Raw genomic sequence first — 18,166 nt, 5'->3', positions numbered from 1 at the left:
TTTATCATTTTTCACATTCAAGTTTTGTTTTTGTTATTTCCCTTGAAACAATTGTTCAAAGATAATCAATAAGGCAAATTACAGTGATATGAAGAATTTTATTTTAAATTGTAAAAATCAGTGAAATTCTGTCTACATCCTATATCTTAAAAATTATAAATTATAATGCAATTTAATATGGATTCTCATTTCTTTTATAATACATATAATTTGACCTTTATCCCAGATAAAAATAATTTTCACAGATATTCCATATGTCGGACATGACAATTTATGATTCCAGTCTACCACTAATTCTTTGACATGTAGTATGCTTTTGGGCGTAGATATATTTCTATTGTCATATTTTCCTTCAATTATCTATGAAACTGAAATGGCAGAATAATTTGCGAAAATAGTTATTGCAGCACTTGGTTGGATGTCCTATGAACTACAGAAATATGTAGATGTTAACATCAGTCAATTAAAAAGTCTATTTGAAAACCAACTAGTAATTCAAAATTGCCATACCTACATAACCAACAACGAACTACAGGATGCCCTCGAAATCAAATTGATTTATTAAGCTATCCAAGATATCAGCCAAAGACATAAACTAAAGTTAAATAACAGCAAGAAAATAAGCAGAAACCCAGAAGAATGAAGCGACCGAAATCACATAAACTTGTAGTGTATAAGTGTTTAATAGTAAATTTAGCTTAAGAAGTCTATTTAATTTTAATTTGGGAAATTCATTCTGACGTGTGTATACTACAGTCGTCTTGATTGTATTTTGGTGCATGTAAAACAGATCAATAGCAATATAAATTAAGATTACACTATGCATATCTAATATAAAGATTAAAGAAAAATTAACTATCCCAAGTTACTGTTTTGAAGTTGATATAAATTAATATATTTGTTCTTTTGAAAACACTAAATATATTGGTATTACAAGCAGTGTATTTAAATGTCATGAAATATTGCCTTATAAAAAATATTACAATAAAACGACGATTAACACTGGAACATAGCAACGCTCTAATATTAGTCGTAAAGATAAGTTTCTAACATTTAAATAAAAAAGAAAACTCCACCTGTTGAGAATTGTCCGATTTCTACGATGTTAAGACTGAACATCTAGCATCAACATATCCTTATATAGAGTATCATTCATAGAGTATCAGAAACCCATATTTTTTTCATTTCTATTATTCCTATTTTGAGTAGAGTATCTTTAAGTGTTGATTGTAGGTAAAAAAATGAATGAGTGAAAAAACTATAAAATTTTGAGTATTTTGAGTTGCTCTGCGATCACCCTATTCTCCTGATTTGGCACCCTCAGACTTCTATCTGACCTTAAACTTTATTAATAAAGAAGTGAGGGCGCAGAGTGGGGTGTTACTAACAGGAAGCTATTTTAAATTTTAAATTTTAAAATCTCCTTTTTACCAACGAGAGTGTATCTCCACTGGATCTACAGTTTATCCTGAGCTCCAAATCACGGTCTTCAGCATTAAGCTTACCGAATGGCGTGTGACCAACTTGGATATCATCCCAGAAGACATCCGATCTTACCCAGCCTGGTTACTGGCGTGACTAGGATCACTTTCCTTGTCGAATTTTGCAGTCTTGCCTAAGGACAATAATAAATGTTAAACAATCACAATCATAAATTTAAGACCATACGCTAGCAGGATTCGATCCGGCGACTATCGCAACAGTAGGAGGACCGTCCTGTCGCCTTTACTACTGAGCCAAACAAGCCGGCTATTTTAATTTTGAAATAACGCTGAAATCTATGTCGATCAATTTAATCAATTTAAGTGAGACTATGCAGGAAAATTTAATAATTCTAGCTCAAGACTCTTTACATAAATTTGAAATTAAATGATTTTTAGAGGAAAAAGGTGAAAAGTATTAATTAATGATTGACAAGATACTTTGAATAAAATATATGTTACCTCGTGTATAATTAAATTTACAATGTTATTAAAAGTATCCTCAAAACTGATCTGTGCACCCTGTAAGACATAAAACAATAAAAATATGTTTCTTGAATATTTTAAAAATATTTGCTGTTTTATTACTACAGCTGTTTAAATGACTATTTATATTTTTTTACAATTTATATATATTTTAAAATAAACTCGTTTAAAACAAACATTACTTTTAACAGAAATTTACCTTGTTATTTTTTATAATTTGATCAAGTAACATTTATAAAATGGACATGACGCCGATACGCAAAAGAACAGATTTTAATTATTTTTTTAAGTTGACCGAAGCGGTGAAGCGGTACTTCCTGATAATCGCAATGAGTATCGCAAATCTGTTTTGTATTGATCCTTCAAGCTCAAGGATGATATAGAAATCATTATAAATTGGCTATAAAAGCTGCAAGACGAAACTCATGATTATTCAGTGATTTTTAGTTTATTATTCATCTAAAAAAACAGTAAAATGCAATCAGTTTTGGTTGGTTTTGTTTTCGTTGGTTTGATTATAGCTGTACAGGTAAAATATATAGTATACTGATTAACAAATTTATTACTCGAACATTTTCATTCTTAATATTCAATATTCCTCTAAAAAGGTATATATTGTGAATTAATTTTCTAATGTCTCATATATTCATATCGAAATATTTTCCAATAGAGAGTAACTCGTATACTTCTTTAATTGTTATTTATTATAACGATCTGGTATATTAACACTAATAAGTAATTTGATTTTAAACTAATTTGCTGCGGTTTTAAAATTATAAAGTACTTATCCTACAATAAATACTTTAGGCTTAACATCTATGTCACTATATTTAATGTATACTGAGTTTTTCTATTAACTTTACTGAAGTAGATTGAAAAAATTCATTTACTTCTAGTGATTTTTCTATATCATTGGTGATTCTGTGAACCTGATCAACCGTGGAATATTGTTTCCTGAAGCCAAATTGATGAGAATAAGCTGCTTTTTCTTAGTGATTGATTTTATCCTTTTCAGTATATGTTTTTCAAATAATTTACACATTGTAACTGATTTAGGAATCACAATTACTTCAACCGCCTTCCACAGTAGTGGTACATATTATAGTCTGAATTAAACATTTACTAGGTTGGTGATTTTAATTACAACCTCTCTTGGAAGTTCCTTTATTACTTAACTAACCGTGGAATATTGTTTTCTGAAGCCAAATTGATGAGAATAAGATGCTTTTTCTTAATGATTGATTTTATCCTTTTCAGTAGATATTTTTCAAATAATTTAGACATTGTAACTGATTTAGGAATCACAATTACTTCAGCCACCTTCCACAGTTGTAGTACATATTATAGTCTGAATTAAGGATTTACTAGGTTGGTGACTTTAATTAGCATCTTACTTAAAAGTTCCTTTATTACTTTGACGTTAATAAGGTCAAAACAATTCGCATACTCCGTATATTTTAAACAAAACATTAAAAATAACTTCAGATTATCATAAAATTTGTTAGTTTTTAGAACATTTGTTTTATATTAAAATAATTATAATATTCTTATTCATATTTATTAATTGTTTGTATACCCGCTTATGGATCTATACTAGTATAAACAAAATATTCGTTATGTAATAATATAACAATTGAAAAGAACAGAATAAAAAAACTTCGTAGAACTCTCGAAGTTTCCTAGAACTATTCCTGGCTTTATATATAATGTACATTCATAAAATATTATTTATGTATGTATCATAAAACTTGTAGGCTCTCAAACATTATTTTTATATTCAATAATAACAGTTTGAATAAACATGTTATATAATGGTTATGAGGATATTTTTACTTATACTTTCATTAGTTTCATCTATTAATATTTATACTCCTTTAAATAAGAAAGGAGAATATTAATAATCCTCGTAAACAAGAATTTCTACAGGGTAATATCTAGTTCCGAGATATTCCGTATATAATCACTTATTCGCGATGGTGCCAGAGGAAAACGTGAGTTCAAAGTAGCGACCAGGAATTTGATGAATCAAGGCAAAACATTTGTGAACATTTATTATGATTGCGATTTAGACATATCGTGATCCAGACTTAAGTGGATAAACATTTTTTTAAATTAATTGAGATAAAACTCATCTCAAAATATATGATTCCAACAGCCCACCGTAATTCCGTTGTAGATATTTGATCATTTTATAGATTAATCCTATATACCATATGCGGTCAAAAGATGGGGAGACGCCCAGGCATATCTCAGAGTAGTATTTATTTTCTTCGAATTCATATTCAACAACCGCTGTTACTCTGTGCACTTGATCGATACAAAGACTGGAAAGTAATTACTGCCACATCTGGTAACTTACAATGACCATCAACAAGATACAGATACAATCACTACAAGAATGTGGACTAAATTTGTAATGATTGTAGATAATACATGTGGCTTGTAGACGATACGAAATTTCGCCAAAAGTAGAACATAAATAGAACATTCTACAAAAGTAGAAAATGAGTATACGTATATTATTGAAATTTGTTTGTAATTGACATTTCGAGTCAACTGTCATGTGAGTATAACACTCTCGTGGCATTTTTCACAATTCAATTGTTGTTCCCAAACAGAATTTATTTCTTTTTATTATTGCAAAATAGCTTATCTATTCAAATAGTACTTTTTAGTAATTAGATGAATACTATCACCTTGGTAAATAACATGTTACCCAAAACCTTATTTCACTGAATGTATACATACATATATATATATATATATATATATATATATATATATATATATATATATATATATATTACAGTTATATGCAAATAGAGTTCTAAAATTTGAAAAATTTCCTAATATGCTTTCTATTTGTCTTTAAAAAAACATTCTTCCTTCGTCTTACAGTGTTCCATAAACATTTACGAGGGTGATATATTTTTGTTATTCAATCTTTCGCATTCTCTCAACAAAAATGACAACAAAAGCCACTTTACTGTCCAAATAGATTCGACTGTAAAAACGATATAAGGAAAGAAGAGCATAAAAAAGCTCCTTAGGGGTTTTACTTGATATTCTAGTGATAACTTCTAAACAGAGAATGCAATAATTTGAATATACAAGGTATTTAGAAAATGTATTTCTTATAATAAATATCGTCTAAATGCACTTCATAGGATTTCGTTTTCAAAAAAAAATATATATCGATTTAGCCCATATGGTTACTTCAAATATATGAAAAGGTTTCTGATGGTTGTGCTTTAGATTATTTTCACACCACTAGTGGTAATTCTGCATGTATATGTCTATGAAAATGAGCTTTGTGTGAACAAGATACTAATTAAAAATAAATCTTCAGCTTTGTTTTCAGTTTCCTGGTCATTTTATTACGGTTATTTAATTGAGTGTTAAAAACGCATAACAGATGCGGCTATCCGTCTCTCAGTGGACCTAAAGTGTAGTGAATACGTGTTTACGTGACCAGACAAAAGGACTGCATCTCATTTTTATTAGTGTTTAAAATAATTTCATCTTATTTTACAACAGTCCTTTTGAAATTCATTTATTGTATTTATAGTAAAAAACTAGTGCTAAAATAACGTAAGTGAAAAATGAAGTGCGTGAAATAAACAATGTATTTATTTTATTTTTTTTATCCTCTGGAAGTAAATTAAATAAAATATTAAAAATTAAAAAATGGCAAACAATAGCGATTCAACCAAATCACCTGCACACTTTGATATAAGATTAGAACAAACAGCAATAACGCAAACTCCACCATCAGAATGGACTACAGTCGTTAACAAAAAACGATTGAGAAGTCCAGAAGAAGAAATCGCGAGGAAACAAACAAGAATCAGTGACTATTGGTTGCAGAAACCGATAGAGACAAAAAACAGTTTTAGCAACCTGTCGGAAGAAATTGAAGAGAACATACAACCAAGCCCTGAAAAAGTTGTTCCCAAACCACCACCAATAACAGTCTATAAGGTAGGAATAATAAAAAACATCCATGATTTATTAAAAACCATTACTACGAACTACACAATTAAAACAGTGAGCTATGAAACAATTAAAATCCAATTGTTCGAAGCGGATCACTTTAAAGTTCTTATAAAAGAATTAGATGAAAGAAACACCCAATACCATACATTCAGGCCAAAATCCGAGAGAACATTTAAATTCGTATTAAAAGGATTACATCACGGGACGGACTTTAACACCATCAAGGTAGCACTAGCTGAAAAAGGCCACGAGGTCGTAAATATTCACAATATACGACATCACACGACAAAAAAACCTCTGCCTATGTTTTATATAGACATAAAACCTAATGGAAACAATAAGGCGGTGTATGAAATCACCAAATTGGAAAATAATATTATTAAATGCGAACCACCACATATAAAAAGAATTATACCACAATGCACAAGGTGTCAAGCGCACGGGCACACAAAGACTTACTGTCGCAAATCATATAGATGCGTAAAATGTGCAGGAGAACATAAGACAGGAGATTGTACTCGTAAAGTTCGCGATGAAAAAGTGAAATGTGTCAACTGTAACGGAAATCATCCAGCGAACTACAAGGGTTGCGCAGTTCACAAGCAACTACAGCAGAAACTCTATCCTGCCTTAAGGGAAAAAAGGCATCAACAAAAACAATCCACTACTACCAATCTACCACTACCTACCAGAACAAGTCAACCAGACATAACTTATGCCCAAATAGTTGAAAATGGTTCAGCACAAAAACGAGAGACAATATCTCAACCTACTGAAACTAGCAACATCTCAAGATTAGAAAATATGATGGCCAAACTAATGGATCAAATGAGTACGATGCTTGGTCTACTCACAACCGTCGTAAGCAAACTTGCCTAATGCCTGAAACCAATAGCTACAAAATCGCCGTCTGGAATGCCAATGGGCTCCAACAACATGCCAGGGAACTAAAAATGTTCGTAATTGAACAAAATATTGACGTTATGATGGTTTCCGAAACACACTTTACGGACAAAAATTATTTGAAAGTTCCTAAATATAAGCTTTATCATACAAATCACCCTGATGATAAAGCACATGGAGGTACAGCCATAATAATTCGAGATGATATAAAGCATTTCGAAAAAGAAAAATTCCGCAAAGACTACCTGCAAGCCACCAGTATAACCATAGAGGAAGCCCATGGACCATTAACAATTTCTGCGATTTATTGCCCACCCAAACATAACAACAAGGCAGAACAATTTCAAGAATTCTTCCGTACGCTAGGTAATAGATTTATAGCAGGAGGAGATTATAATGCAAAACATTTAATGTGGGGTTCAAGAATAATAACCTCAAAAGGTAGAGAACTGCTCAAAGCCATAAGGATAGATAACTTACAACATATCTCTACTGGTGAACCAACATATTGGCCTTCAGACAGAAATAAAAAATCAGATACAATAGATTTCTGTATTACAAAAAATATTGATCCAAAAAAGTGTCAGGCAGAATCATGTTTCGACCTGTCTTCTGATCATTCACCAATAATAGTAACAATTTCTTCAAAAATTACCATCAAAGATAAACCCCCTTCTCTGTGCAATAATAGAACTAACTGGCCCTCATTTAGAGAAAACTTAGACCAAAATATCTCTCTAAACTTACCGTTACAAACTGAAATGGATATAGAAATAGCAGCAATAAATCTTACAAAAAATATACAGGAGGCAGCATATTCCGCGACTCCCAACATTGAAACATTTCCAAGAAAAAATACACATATATCATGTACAATACAGAAAAAGATAGCGGAAAAAAGAAAGTTACGACGAAATTGGCAACAGCAAAGGACTGAAGAGAATAAAAGAAAATTTAATAGGGCCATAAAAGAGCTGAGAGATCTAATCCAAATCGAACAGAACCAAGGCATTCAAGAATACCTAGAAAACTTGACATCAACTGAGGCTACAGACTATTCGTTGTGGAAAGCAACAAAAAAGCTTAGGAGATCCCAGCAGCATAACCCACCTATTAAAACAAGCGAAAATAATTGGGCGAGAAGCAATAAAGAGAAGGCCGACATTTTCTCAAAACACTTAAAAAATGTTTTTAAACCTTTCCAGTCTCAGCTACATAAAGATGACGAAAATAAAATTACTAGCTTTCTAGATTCGCCATTTCAAATGGATTTACCGCACGAGAAATTAACGGTCAAAAAAGTTAAACATACAATAATGAGAGAGATTAATATTAAAAAAGCTCCTGGTTATGACTTAATTACTGGCAAAATTTTAAAAGAACTATCAGAAAAGGCTATAAAACTATTAACATATATATTTAATGCTATGCTACGAATTAATTACTTCCCTAGTATCTGGAAAGTAGCTAAAATATTAATGATACTTAAACCAGGCAAAATACCAGAAGATGTGACCTCCTACCGACCTATAAGTTTATTACCAATAATCTCGAAAGTTTTCGAGAAGTTATACATAAAAAAACTAAACTATATAATAGAAAAAAGAAAAATTATTCCAGAACATCAGTTTGGCTTTCGCAATAAGCATGGGACTATAGAACAAGTGCATAGACTTGTAAACCAAATAAACGCTGACCTAAATGCCAAAAGATATTGTTCGGCTGCTTTCCTAGACATATCTCAGGCTTTTGACAAAGTATGGCATACGGGCTTGCAGGTTAAACTAAAGAAACTTCTCCCTCATCTGGACTATCAGCTACTAAAATCGTATCTCACTGACAGACATTTTATTGTAAATCAAGGCGATGAACATACCGAATTAAATCCCATATATTCAGGAGTTCCGCAAGGTAGTGTACTGGGTCCAGTACTGTATCTTCTGTATACGGCTGATCTGCCCACCACAAAAATAACTACTGTGGCAACATATGCAGACGATACAGCAATCTTAGCATCCCATGAAGATCCAGTCACAGCATCAATAAACCTACAAACCCACCTGGAGCAAATACAATTATGGTTGAAGACATGGCGCATTAAAGCCAATGAATCAAAATCCACGCATATAACGTTTACCCTGCGTAGAAGAACATGTCCACCAGTAAATATCAATCATCGCCAACTCCCCCAAGCAGACCATGTTAAATATCTTGGTATGAATTTAGATCGACGCCTAACCTGGAAGAAGCACATACTCTCTAAACGGAAACAATTAGGACTAAAATTATATCAAATGTATTGGCTCATTGGGCGCAAATCCAAGTTATCATTAGATAACAAGGTATTGCTGTATGAGTCTATACTCAAGCCCATTTGGACATATGGAATTCAACTATGGGGTACCGCTAGCAAATCCAATATATCCATCATTCAACGGTTCCAAAATAAGGTGTTGCGTGCCATTGTTGATGCTCCGTACTATATTTCAAATAAAGTGATACAACGCGATATTCCTCTAGAACCTATAACGAGTGTAATCCAACGTGTTTGTGTGAAGTACTTCGAAAGAGTGTCAGTGCATCCCAATGTACTCGCTAATCAGCTAAATATGCGACGTGATAGTGAAGTGCGTAGACTAAAACGTTTAACACCATCTGATCTGATTACTGGACATATGTAGAGTTTAGAATAAGCATTAGAATAAGACTAATTAATTAAGATAATATTTTATACAGAAGATTGCTTAATGAAGTGATTTTCTACATGCCATGTATATATAATATAAACAGAAGAAATACTTATTGCCAATAGGGCAGATTGTGGACTCACGAAGAGTAATAATAAAAAAAAAAAAAAAAAGTTTCCTGGTTTACGAAGTTAAGCTTTCGTTTCGTTCTATCGTTTTAATTCTTGATCTATTTGAATTATGTGAGAGATAGATGGAGGCTGGATACTTCAGATCTTTGTGCGAAATATACTGTTATGATTTTCTATACTCATGTAAAAGACTACTACTACACATCGAAGTTGAAAGATTCAGGTCGTAATGGGTAGATTGACTGGAGAAGTTTTAATTTACATTTTCTACTATTTTTTTGACCTAGAGACATAAAGACATAACAAATATTAATAATTTTTCATTAACACAGTTACATAATTTTAAATAGTGATATTTCAGTCTATTATTCTCTTATTGTTTATAACATATGTTTACATATTAGTTTCTACTTTACACGTTACTACACGCCTGTTACAACTTGTTATTCACTATCTAATATTTTTCCAGTCCATATCCGAAATTTCTGACCCAAACTTAACTGATTCACATAAGTTTAAAATACGGCATAGTTAACTACACAAATGCAAGGTATCTCTCTCAATTTCAAAGTAGTTGTAGTTGTTTTTAAGTTCACAGTTTCAGTTTAAGTTTTTCAGTTTCAAATCATTTAATTTATTGGATGACCATTGGCATCATCAGATCTTTGTAAATATCCTTTAAGAACAATTATTTTATTTATAACTTAAATATAACTTACAAAAAATATAATAAATGCAAAATATAATACAATACAATACTAAATCCATAATGAGACGAAAGATGAAATTATAAAAAAAATAGAACAAAACATACATAACCAATACTTAATCTAATAACTAACTATGGTCTTCTAGTGACCAACCAGTAAAGCTTGAACATAGTTATGATTCTATTCATTTAAAATCCCCTTCTACATTATCTATATTTTTAGGACTGAATAGTTAGTAAGCTAACTCAGTATGTTTAAGAAACTTAAACTTTCTTTAACACCTTATGTTATATAAAATTTACATTTGTAAAGTTGAATTTAAATGTTATATTACCATAACCAATATACTAAATTATTCTTCTTTATAACAACTTAGTTTTACGAGAAATCGATTTTATTACTTTGTCGAACGAGTATCTAAATATATTTATTTACTAGGACACCGTGCCATGTCAATAGACAATTTATATTTGCCATATATTTCAGTATTTCCCAAGAGATACGTCGTGTATAGCGAAATATCGAAATTTCACCCAAAACCCTCTAAATTATAAACCAGCACTCAATAGAAATGTTCCGAAGGGTCCTAATTGATAATTAGAGTTTAATAATATAGTATTCATGAAATATCTGCATTATTAATAAGGAATTAAAATGTTCAATGGTCATTTAATGCCAGTGTCGTATATAGTTTATCCTTAACACCAGTGAACTCACGATATCTAAATGTATGATGTTAAAACTTCGCAATGTTAACGCATTTAATTTAAAAAAATATACTAATAAATATAGTTAAAAGTTATTATTTTGGCTTTGATATTTAACAATATTTTAATGTAATTAAAACAATGAAACAAAAAATTTATAAAATATAATTCATTTTAACATTATAGTACATCTAATGCATATAATGATATATATGATTGAAACTAAAATTAATTATACAGCCATAATACATTGTAAAGTTGTTTTGTTATTTTTACATTAAACTCTTTTCCAAAGCACATATGGAGACCTAATCCACCTAATTAACAATTATATACCCAAGTAATGCATTTTACTTTCGTTAGAGAGCATATTCACTTTTTTATGTTTAATTCTTGTTTCCTTGTTAAGTCATTCAAATAACACTGTAGTCCTTCTGTTACTTCCTGTGTACATTTTTCTTGATAAAATTACACTTAATCGATGCATGGTCCCAAATGCATTTGCCATAACTACAAAACAGTAAGAAATAATTCTGTCTTCAATCATTTTAACCAAATTCTCATATATATTCTGAATAATTACACACATCATCCACTCTCATCACCCTGTCTTGATAATTGTCAATATTGAACTATAATCCCACATCCAGAAAGTTTTATTAGCCTGATTGTTTGGTGCAGTGGCCAAGGCGACAGGACGTTCCTCCCAGATCTGCGATAGTCGCGGGTTCGAATCCTTCTGAGGCCTGTATGTAGTTTATGTTCGTGATTGTAATTGTAAATGTCCTTATAGGCAACAGTGAAAAATCTTACAATGAATAGCCATCCTAGGGCATAACCAGGCTGAGTAAGACTGGATATCATCTGAGATGGTTTCTAAGTTGGACACTGGCCACTTAGCCTACAGAATTAATACCGAGGACAGTGGCTCGTATCCACGTTGAACAGTAGATCCAGTCCACATAAGCCCTCGTTAGAGCCTCAGTAATAGAGAGAATGGTATTACACTCTGAAGCCATATTATTTAGCCATCTGATCTACCGTGAATATTTCTTGCGAATAATAAGCAGCGATTTCAAATTTATAAAAACGAGCAAAGCACCAAAACAATGTTTGCCGATTTATAACCAGTAAATATTATCACTAAGGTTTGGAAGAATTTCGCAGACATTTGACAACTTGACGAATTTTTTAGGCTAATTCGGTTACATGATCTCTCATTTTAACTAGAATAATATGACTTGGAATATATTGTATGATACTAAAACTAATTTATAAACTGGAATAGGCAATACATATATATGACGTTAGTTCACGACTATTTTGGATAGACAATATTTATAATATTCCCATCAATTAATTTGTGAGATATTAATGTATTTCATGTAATATTTAGTGTCAATTACCTGCTGAAGCCAGAGAACAACTACTAGGTCACCATAACGCGTGTGTTGGGCAGACCGGCGTGGACCAAAATCTCGTGAATCAAGCTCGTCAAGGTACCTTCCAAGATGATCCGCGGTTAAGGGCGTTTGCTTTCTGCATGTCTCGCCGATTGGGTTTCCAGAATGAATCTGGTCAAATTCAACGAGAAGTGGTCAGACAACGATTGGCCGGTTTGCTTGGTGCTGATGTTGCCAATCAGCTCGTGACCACCTGTTTAATGGACCGAGCTACGCCAGAGGAGACAGCATCAGCTGCTTTCAGATGTTACTATGAAACCACCCCAACACGTATCGTCATTTTCTGAAGACAATACATTTAAATAAAATTGAAGTACAATTAGTCAACATTAGTACAAATAGTTTAAATAGTAGACTTCCATATCCACTAATACATATGTTTATAAATATATAATTAAGAATATAATAAAGAATTAGCAGAATAACAAGGGTGGTCGGAATATAATTGACTATAAAGTATTAAAAAACTGTGATTTTACACACATTCATATTTCGCAACACGTTTTAACACATCCAAAATGAACTCTAATATATCAGTACTCAAATGGTGCCCAGAGTATAACTGTCAACAAGATAATTTATGGACTGGCAATGATGGAATGTTGAGGTTGTAACCTCAACTCCTAGATTATCCCCATGCAAGTTTACGTTGGAATTATCTATTTGCTATAAAGTTTATGTGCAACCAATAAAATTACAAAATACTTTTCTATCCAATAATGAGCACTGAGAATCATCTTTCTATAAAATAATACAATTTGAAAACAAAAAGATTAATATTTCGATTGTATACCAATTCCCAAACTTGTTAACTACTATTCTCGAAACTTCTACAATTCATTTTATTCGAACCTTCACCCCACCTATCATCTTCCATCATAACTGGCTGAAATTGATTAGTTTCTACTGTAACATGGTTTAACCGAATAATAGCAAGTCTGTGGTATAGCATTATTTATTTAATAAATAGAATATAAAATTACCAGTATTTTATTTCCCATGGAAATGGAATTTCGTTTCGAATAATTAGCATAGTAATATAATTTTGGCTACATATCTACGTCAGTATTGATTAGCTAGTAATTATTATTAAACAGTAACATACCTACAGTCTGAAGAGTTTTTCAATTTAGACTTAGAGATTAGAATCGATGTCGCATTTTGTTTGCGTTTAAAATATTTTTGGTGGCGACGGCTTAAAGATTATAATATACAATGGTAAGTTATGTAAGTATAAAAATTGCAGTATTCATTAAAGCAAATGGTCACGTGCAGTGTCACGTTGCTCCTGTTTTGCAATATATTCGTCAGGTGAACATTCCTCCACAATAACTTTTTGCAAAGTGAATGATATGGACGTAGACATATGGTTCCAATAGAACGGTGCTGTGAACAACACGGCATACATTCTGGATGAACGGCTTAACCAGGCTAGATTTTTCTAATCACTTAAAACTAGGTAGTTTATCTAACGGTATCATTATTTTTTACTTAGTCTCTGTTAAGGTTATTGTTAATAAATAGCCGAGAGAATTTTAAATCTGAATCCTATTCCAGTGTTACTCAACAGTTACAAACAAATTCGGTAACTCTTCAAGTCAGACCAAAAGGTTTATACCTACAGTTAAATAAAATAAAATTTATATAAAAAAAAACAGTTGTCTGTGTTGGTTCGTATTGTGGTCCAAATAACCGCCAAATTATTTTAAGTCTCATACAAATGCTCGCCCTGTCGTTTCTTCTTTACATGGTTATTTCATTTGAACTTGTGTGTGTCAACTGTAGTGTTGTATAGATTCCATGACATTTAATAGTTTTTGATATTTCCTCGTCCAATCAGTAATGCTATTGACACCTGTTTTTAAATACATCTATATCTATCTTAAATTTATTATTTGTAAAGAATATCATTTACGAAATTAAACAAACAGGATATACTACCGTTTATGGTTCCTCGTTTCCATATAACACCAACAAACAACAATTACCACAATATACAAATAACAAAACGATAAATTCTAAGACAAGCATACCTTAAATATAAATTATATAAAAGGTACTAAAATTAATTAAAAATCAAAAATATAATACACAGTTAAAATTATTAAAAAAGCGTTGTAGGTATACTGGGATAAAATAACTATTAATTATAAATTAAGATGACTACCACATGAAGAATGACTATAAATTAGAATTCTACCACAATCATTTAAAAACACAAGATATTGTTTATATAAAGTCCAACAAGTAAAACTTTATACACTAATTTTTTAACGGGATATCAACAATTTAAAGCATTCACTTTGAATACCATTCCAGCAACAAATATCGTCATTAAAATACCTTCTGCCTTCTCTCTCAAAAATCATAATTAGAATTTGAGGTTAGAATTGAGTTTTTTGAATATCATTTGTTGATTATTAAAAAATAAATTCGTAAAGCAGATACTGAAATGAAAAAAAGCAATAACCCAAAATCATTCATTTTTATTCTATTTGGGACTCGTTTATCATTGGCTCAGTTAGTCTATGTCATATTTTATTTAATCTGTTATACTAGGTAAACTAAACGCTTAAATGTCACAGCTTAGATGTTACTAAAAAAGATACTCTTGGCTCTGCTTTTGTATAGTATACTATTTGATGACTTTTGATTTCTCAAGAGTTTGAATATGACAAAATTTATAGAGCTATTGTTTTGAATCAAAATATTTCTTTGCTTATAAAAAACTAAATTCTCTAACAAATTACTAAGCTATTACAGAAAGCCGATATCTAATTACTAATATAAATATATTCCTAGAATTACTACGTATATGAAGTCAATACCTAAGAAAATAGTTTTATAATAATTATTCAATATTGTGAATCCCAATGTCAATTAAAACCCATTTGGTAATTTTTGGATATATTAATGATTTTTACACACATTTGGTTTATTATAAGTGGATTCCTTTTAGTCAAATTGTTAATGAGTTAAACAAATTAAAACAAAATTGGAGGAGAGGATATCGGCAACAACTCAAGTCTTCAAGACTTGTGACTGAAAAAACAATTGAAAAATAAGCTTTTGAAATAGCAGGATTTTAGTTTTGATTGTAATCTCTTATATAATCTCTTATAATAGTTTTAGGGAACATATTCAGCGCCAAAATACCCCAAGCTATATACCAGATAGTATTAGATCAATATAGCTTCTGATATATAAATGATATATAATCCAATATTTTATGAAATAATATAATATGAAATAATGACAAGCAAATAATGATTACATGATAAGAAAATACCCTCATCAAGGGCCTGCTTCTACATAAAGAGACATAAAGTCAGATTTATGTCATAATATGGTAATAAAATTACCAGTTGTAACTAGATATAATGTAAAATTACTCTAAGTTTATGACTACATTACTAATTAGTACTTTTAAAGCATAGTAAAATTGAACCAACCAACTAGGCTTAACTTAATAGTAAAACTAGAATTATATTATATCCAAGATTAAAATCCCAACTAAACTACAATAAACGAAAAGATTAAATATTTCAGGGGCATACAGATGAGCAAATTAAAATAATCTCATGCGTTATCGTTCCTCTATATGTAGATATTCCATCCCAGGGATTGAGAATAACCGTCGGTAAATGGGTTTATTTTCGGGATACTAAAAGGGCAAAATTTAAGAAAATGTTCCCGGGCAATGGACGGGGTTTTAGCTGAAACACGTAAAGCCCCCTTCAATTTACGGAAAGCCCATCCAAGAGAGCAATTTTGGGGTACGTACGGGCAACGAGGCTGAATAAACACGGACGCAGAAAAGAAGTTCCAAGGAAATAATCTTTGGCTTTTTCTCCAGGGTGATTTATTAAATATGAGGATAGAGCCCCCCAAGGCTTCCCCCTCGATCATTGATATTATTTCATACGCTCTGTTTCAATAAGACTGATCATATTTTTTATGTTGGTAAAATGGTGAGGTTTTTGTTACGTTAGTGTTTGCTCTTTAAATTATAGTAGCCACTGCTGTTACCATTATATGACTTCAAATTAAAGACAACCCAATGATGGCAAATGAATGAGTGTTGTATTATTTAATCCCAATTATCTAGTAGACCCTTTCTAAATATAGGTAAGCGGTAGTTCATAATGCACGGCACCCCTGAGTATCCAGCGTCATTGTTATATTAAAGGCAAGTGTTATATTTTTAATATATACCAGGAGAATTTAAGTATTAACCTGATTTTGTTAAATGATACAATTGGCGATTTGAACGAGATCGAGGAATCAATAGTTACAGAATGGGGAGAAAGAATAAATAATTTTTTTTTATCATCAGGCCACTTTAATAATTAAAAACTGTACTGTTGGTTTACTTCCTAAATGACAGCTGTTTTGTTATTTAGAGTCTCCTTATTATCAACAAGTATTTATCCGACTGAACTGGCTAATTATCACGCACTCCGAAGGTTAGACTCGATTCTAAGCCTATTATATATAGAGTAAATTTATATAATGCATTTTTTTATTAGTCTTCGTGAGTCCACAATCTGCCCTATTGGCAATAAGTATTTGTTATCTCTATATTATATATACAAGGCATGTAGAAAATCACTTCATTAAGCAATATTCTGTATAAAATATTATCTTAATTAATTAGTCTTATTCTAAAGCTTATTCTAAAATCTACATATGTCCAGTAATCAGATCAGGTGGTGTTAAACGTTTTAGTCTACGCACTTCACTATCACGTCGCATATTTATATAGTACGGAACATCAACAATGCCACGCAACACCTTATTTTGGAACCCTTGAATGATATGGATATATTAGATTTGCTAGCGGTACCCCATAGTTAGATTCCATATGCCTAAATGGGCTTGAGTATAGACTCATACAGCAATACCTTATTATCTAATGATAACTTGGATTTGCGCCCGATGAGCCAATACATTACAGTTGTTTCCATATAGAGAGTATGTGCTTCTTCCAGGTTAGGCGTCGATCCAAGTGCATACCAAGACCAAACATGCTCTGCTTGGGGCAGTTGACGATGATTGATATTCACTGGTGGACATGTTCTTCTACGTAGGGTAAACGTTATATGCGTGGATTTTGGCTTTAATGCGCCATGTCTTCAACCATAATTGTATTTGCTCCAGATGGGTTTGTAGGTTTATTGATGCTGTGACTGGATTTTCATGGGATGCTAAGATTGCTGTATCGTCTGCATATGTTGCCACAGTAGTTTTATTTTGTTTACAAGTCTATGCACTTGTTCTATAGTTCCATGCTAATTGCGAAAGCCAAACTGATGTTCTGGAATAATTTTTCTTTTTTCTATTATATAGTTTAGCTTTTTTATGTATAATTTCTCGAAAACTTTCGAGATTATCGGTAATAAATTTATAGGTCGGTAGGAGGTCACAACTTCTGGTATTTTTCCTGGTTTAAGAATCATTAATATTTTAGCTACTTTCCAGATACTAGAGAAGTAATTAATTCGTAGCATAGCAATAAATATAAATGTTAATTGTTTTATGCCCTTTTTTGATAGTTCTTTTAAAATTTTGCCAATAATTAAGTCATAACTAGGAACTTCTT

General features: G+C 31.3%; 2 protein-coding genes across 13 annotated transcripts in view; both read left to right on the top strand.

The window, feature by feature from the left end:
* The window catches only part of Cbp53E (Calbindin 53E), a 404,419-nt gene that overhangs the window by 245,048 nt on the left and 141,205 nt on the right, over positions 1-18,166 (top strand). The gene's annotated exons all lie outside the window — the stretch shown is intronic.
* LOC143200565 (B1 protein-like) lies at positions 2,384-12,985 on the top strand. Its single transcript, XM_076411025.1, has 2 exons — positions 2,384-2,496; positions 12,498-12,985. Exons 1-2 carry the CDS (start codon positions 2,443-2,445, stop codon positions 12,849-12,851), a joined length of 408 nt encoding a protein of 135 aa, XP_076267140.1. The 5' UTR covers positions 2,384-2,442; the 3' UTR covers positions 12,852-12,985.

Source organism: Rhynchophorus ferrugineus, unplaced genomic scaffold (genome assembly GCF_030347505.1).
Source record: "Rhynchophorus ferrugineus isolate W39M unplaced genomic scaffold, kcgeb_rfMv2 rfM8, whole genome shotgun sequence".
NCBI classification, from domain to species: domain Eukaryota; kingdom Metazoa; phylum Arthropoda; class Insecta; order Coleoptera; family Curculionidae; genus Rhynchophorus; species Rhynchophorus ferrugineus.
This window is presented reverse-complemented; position numbering and strand designations above follow the sequence as displayed.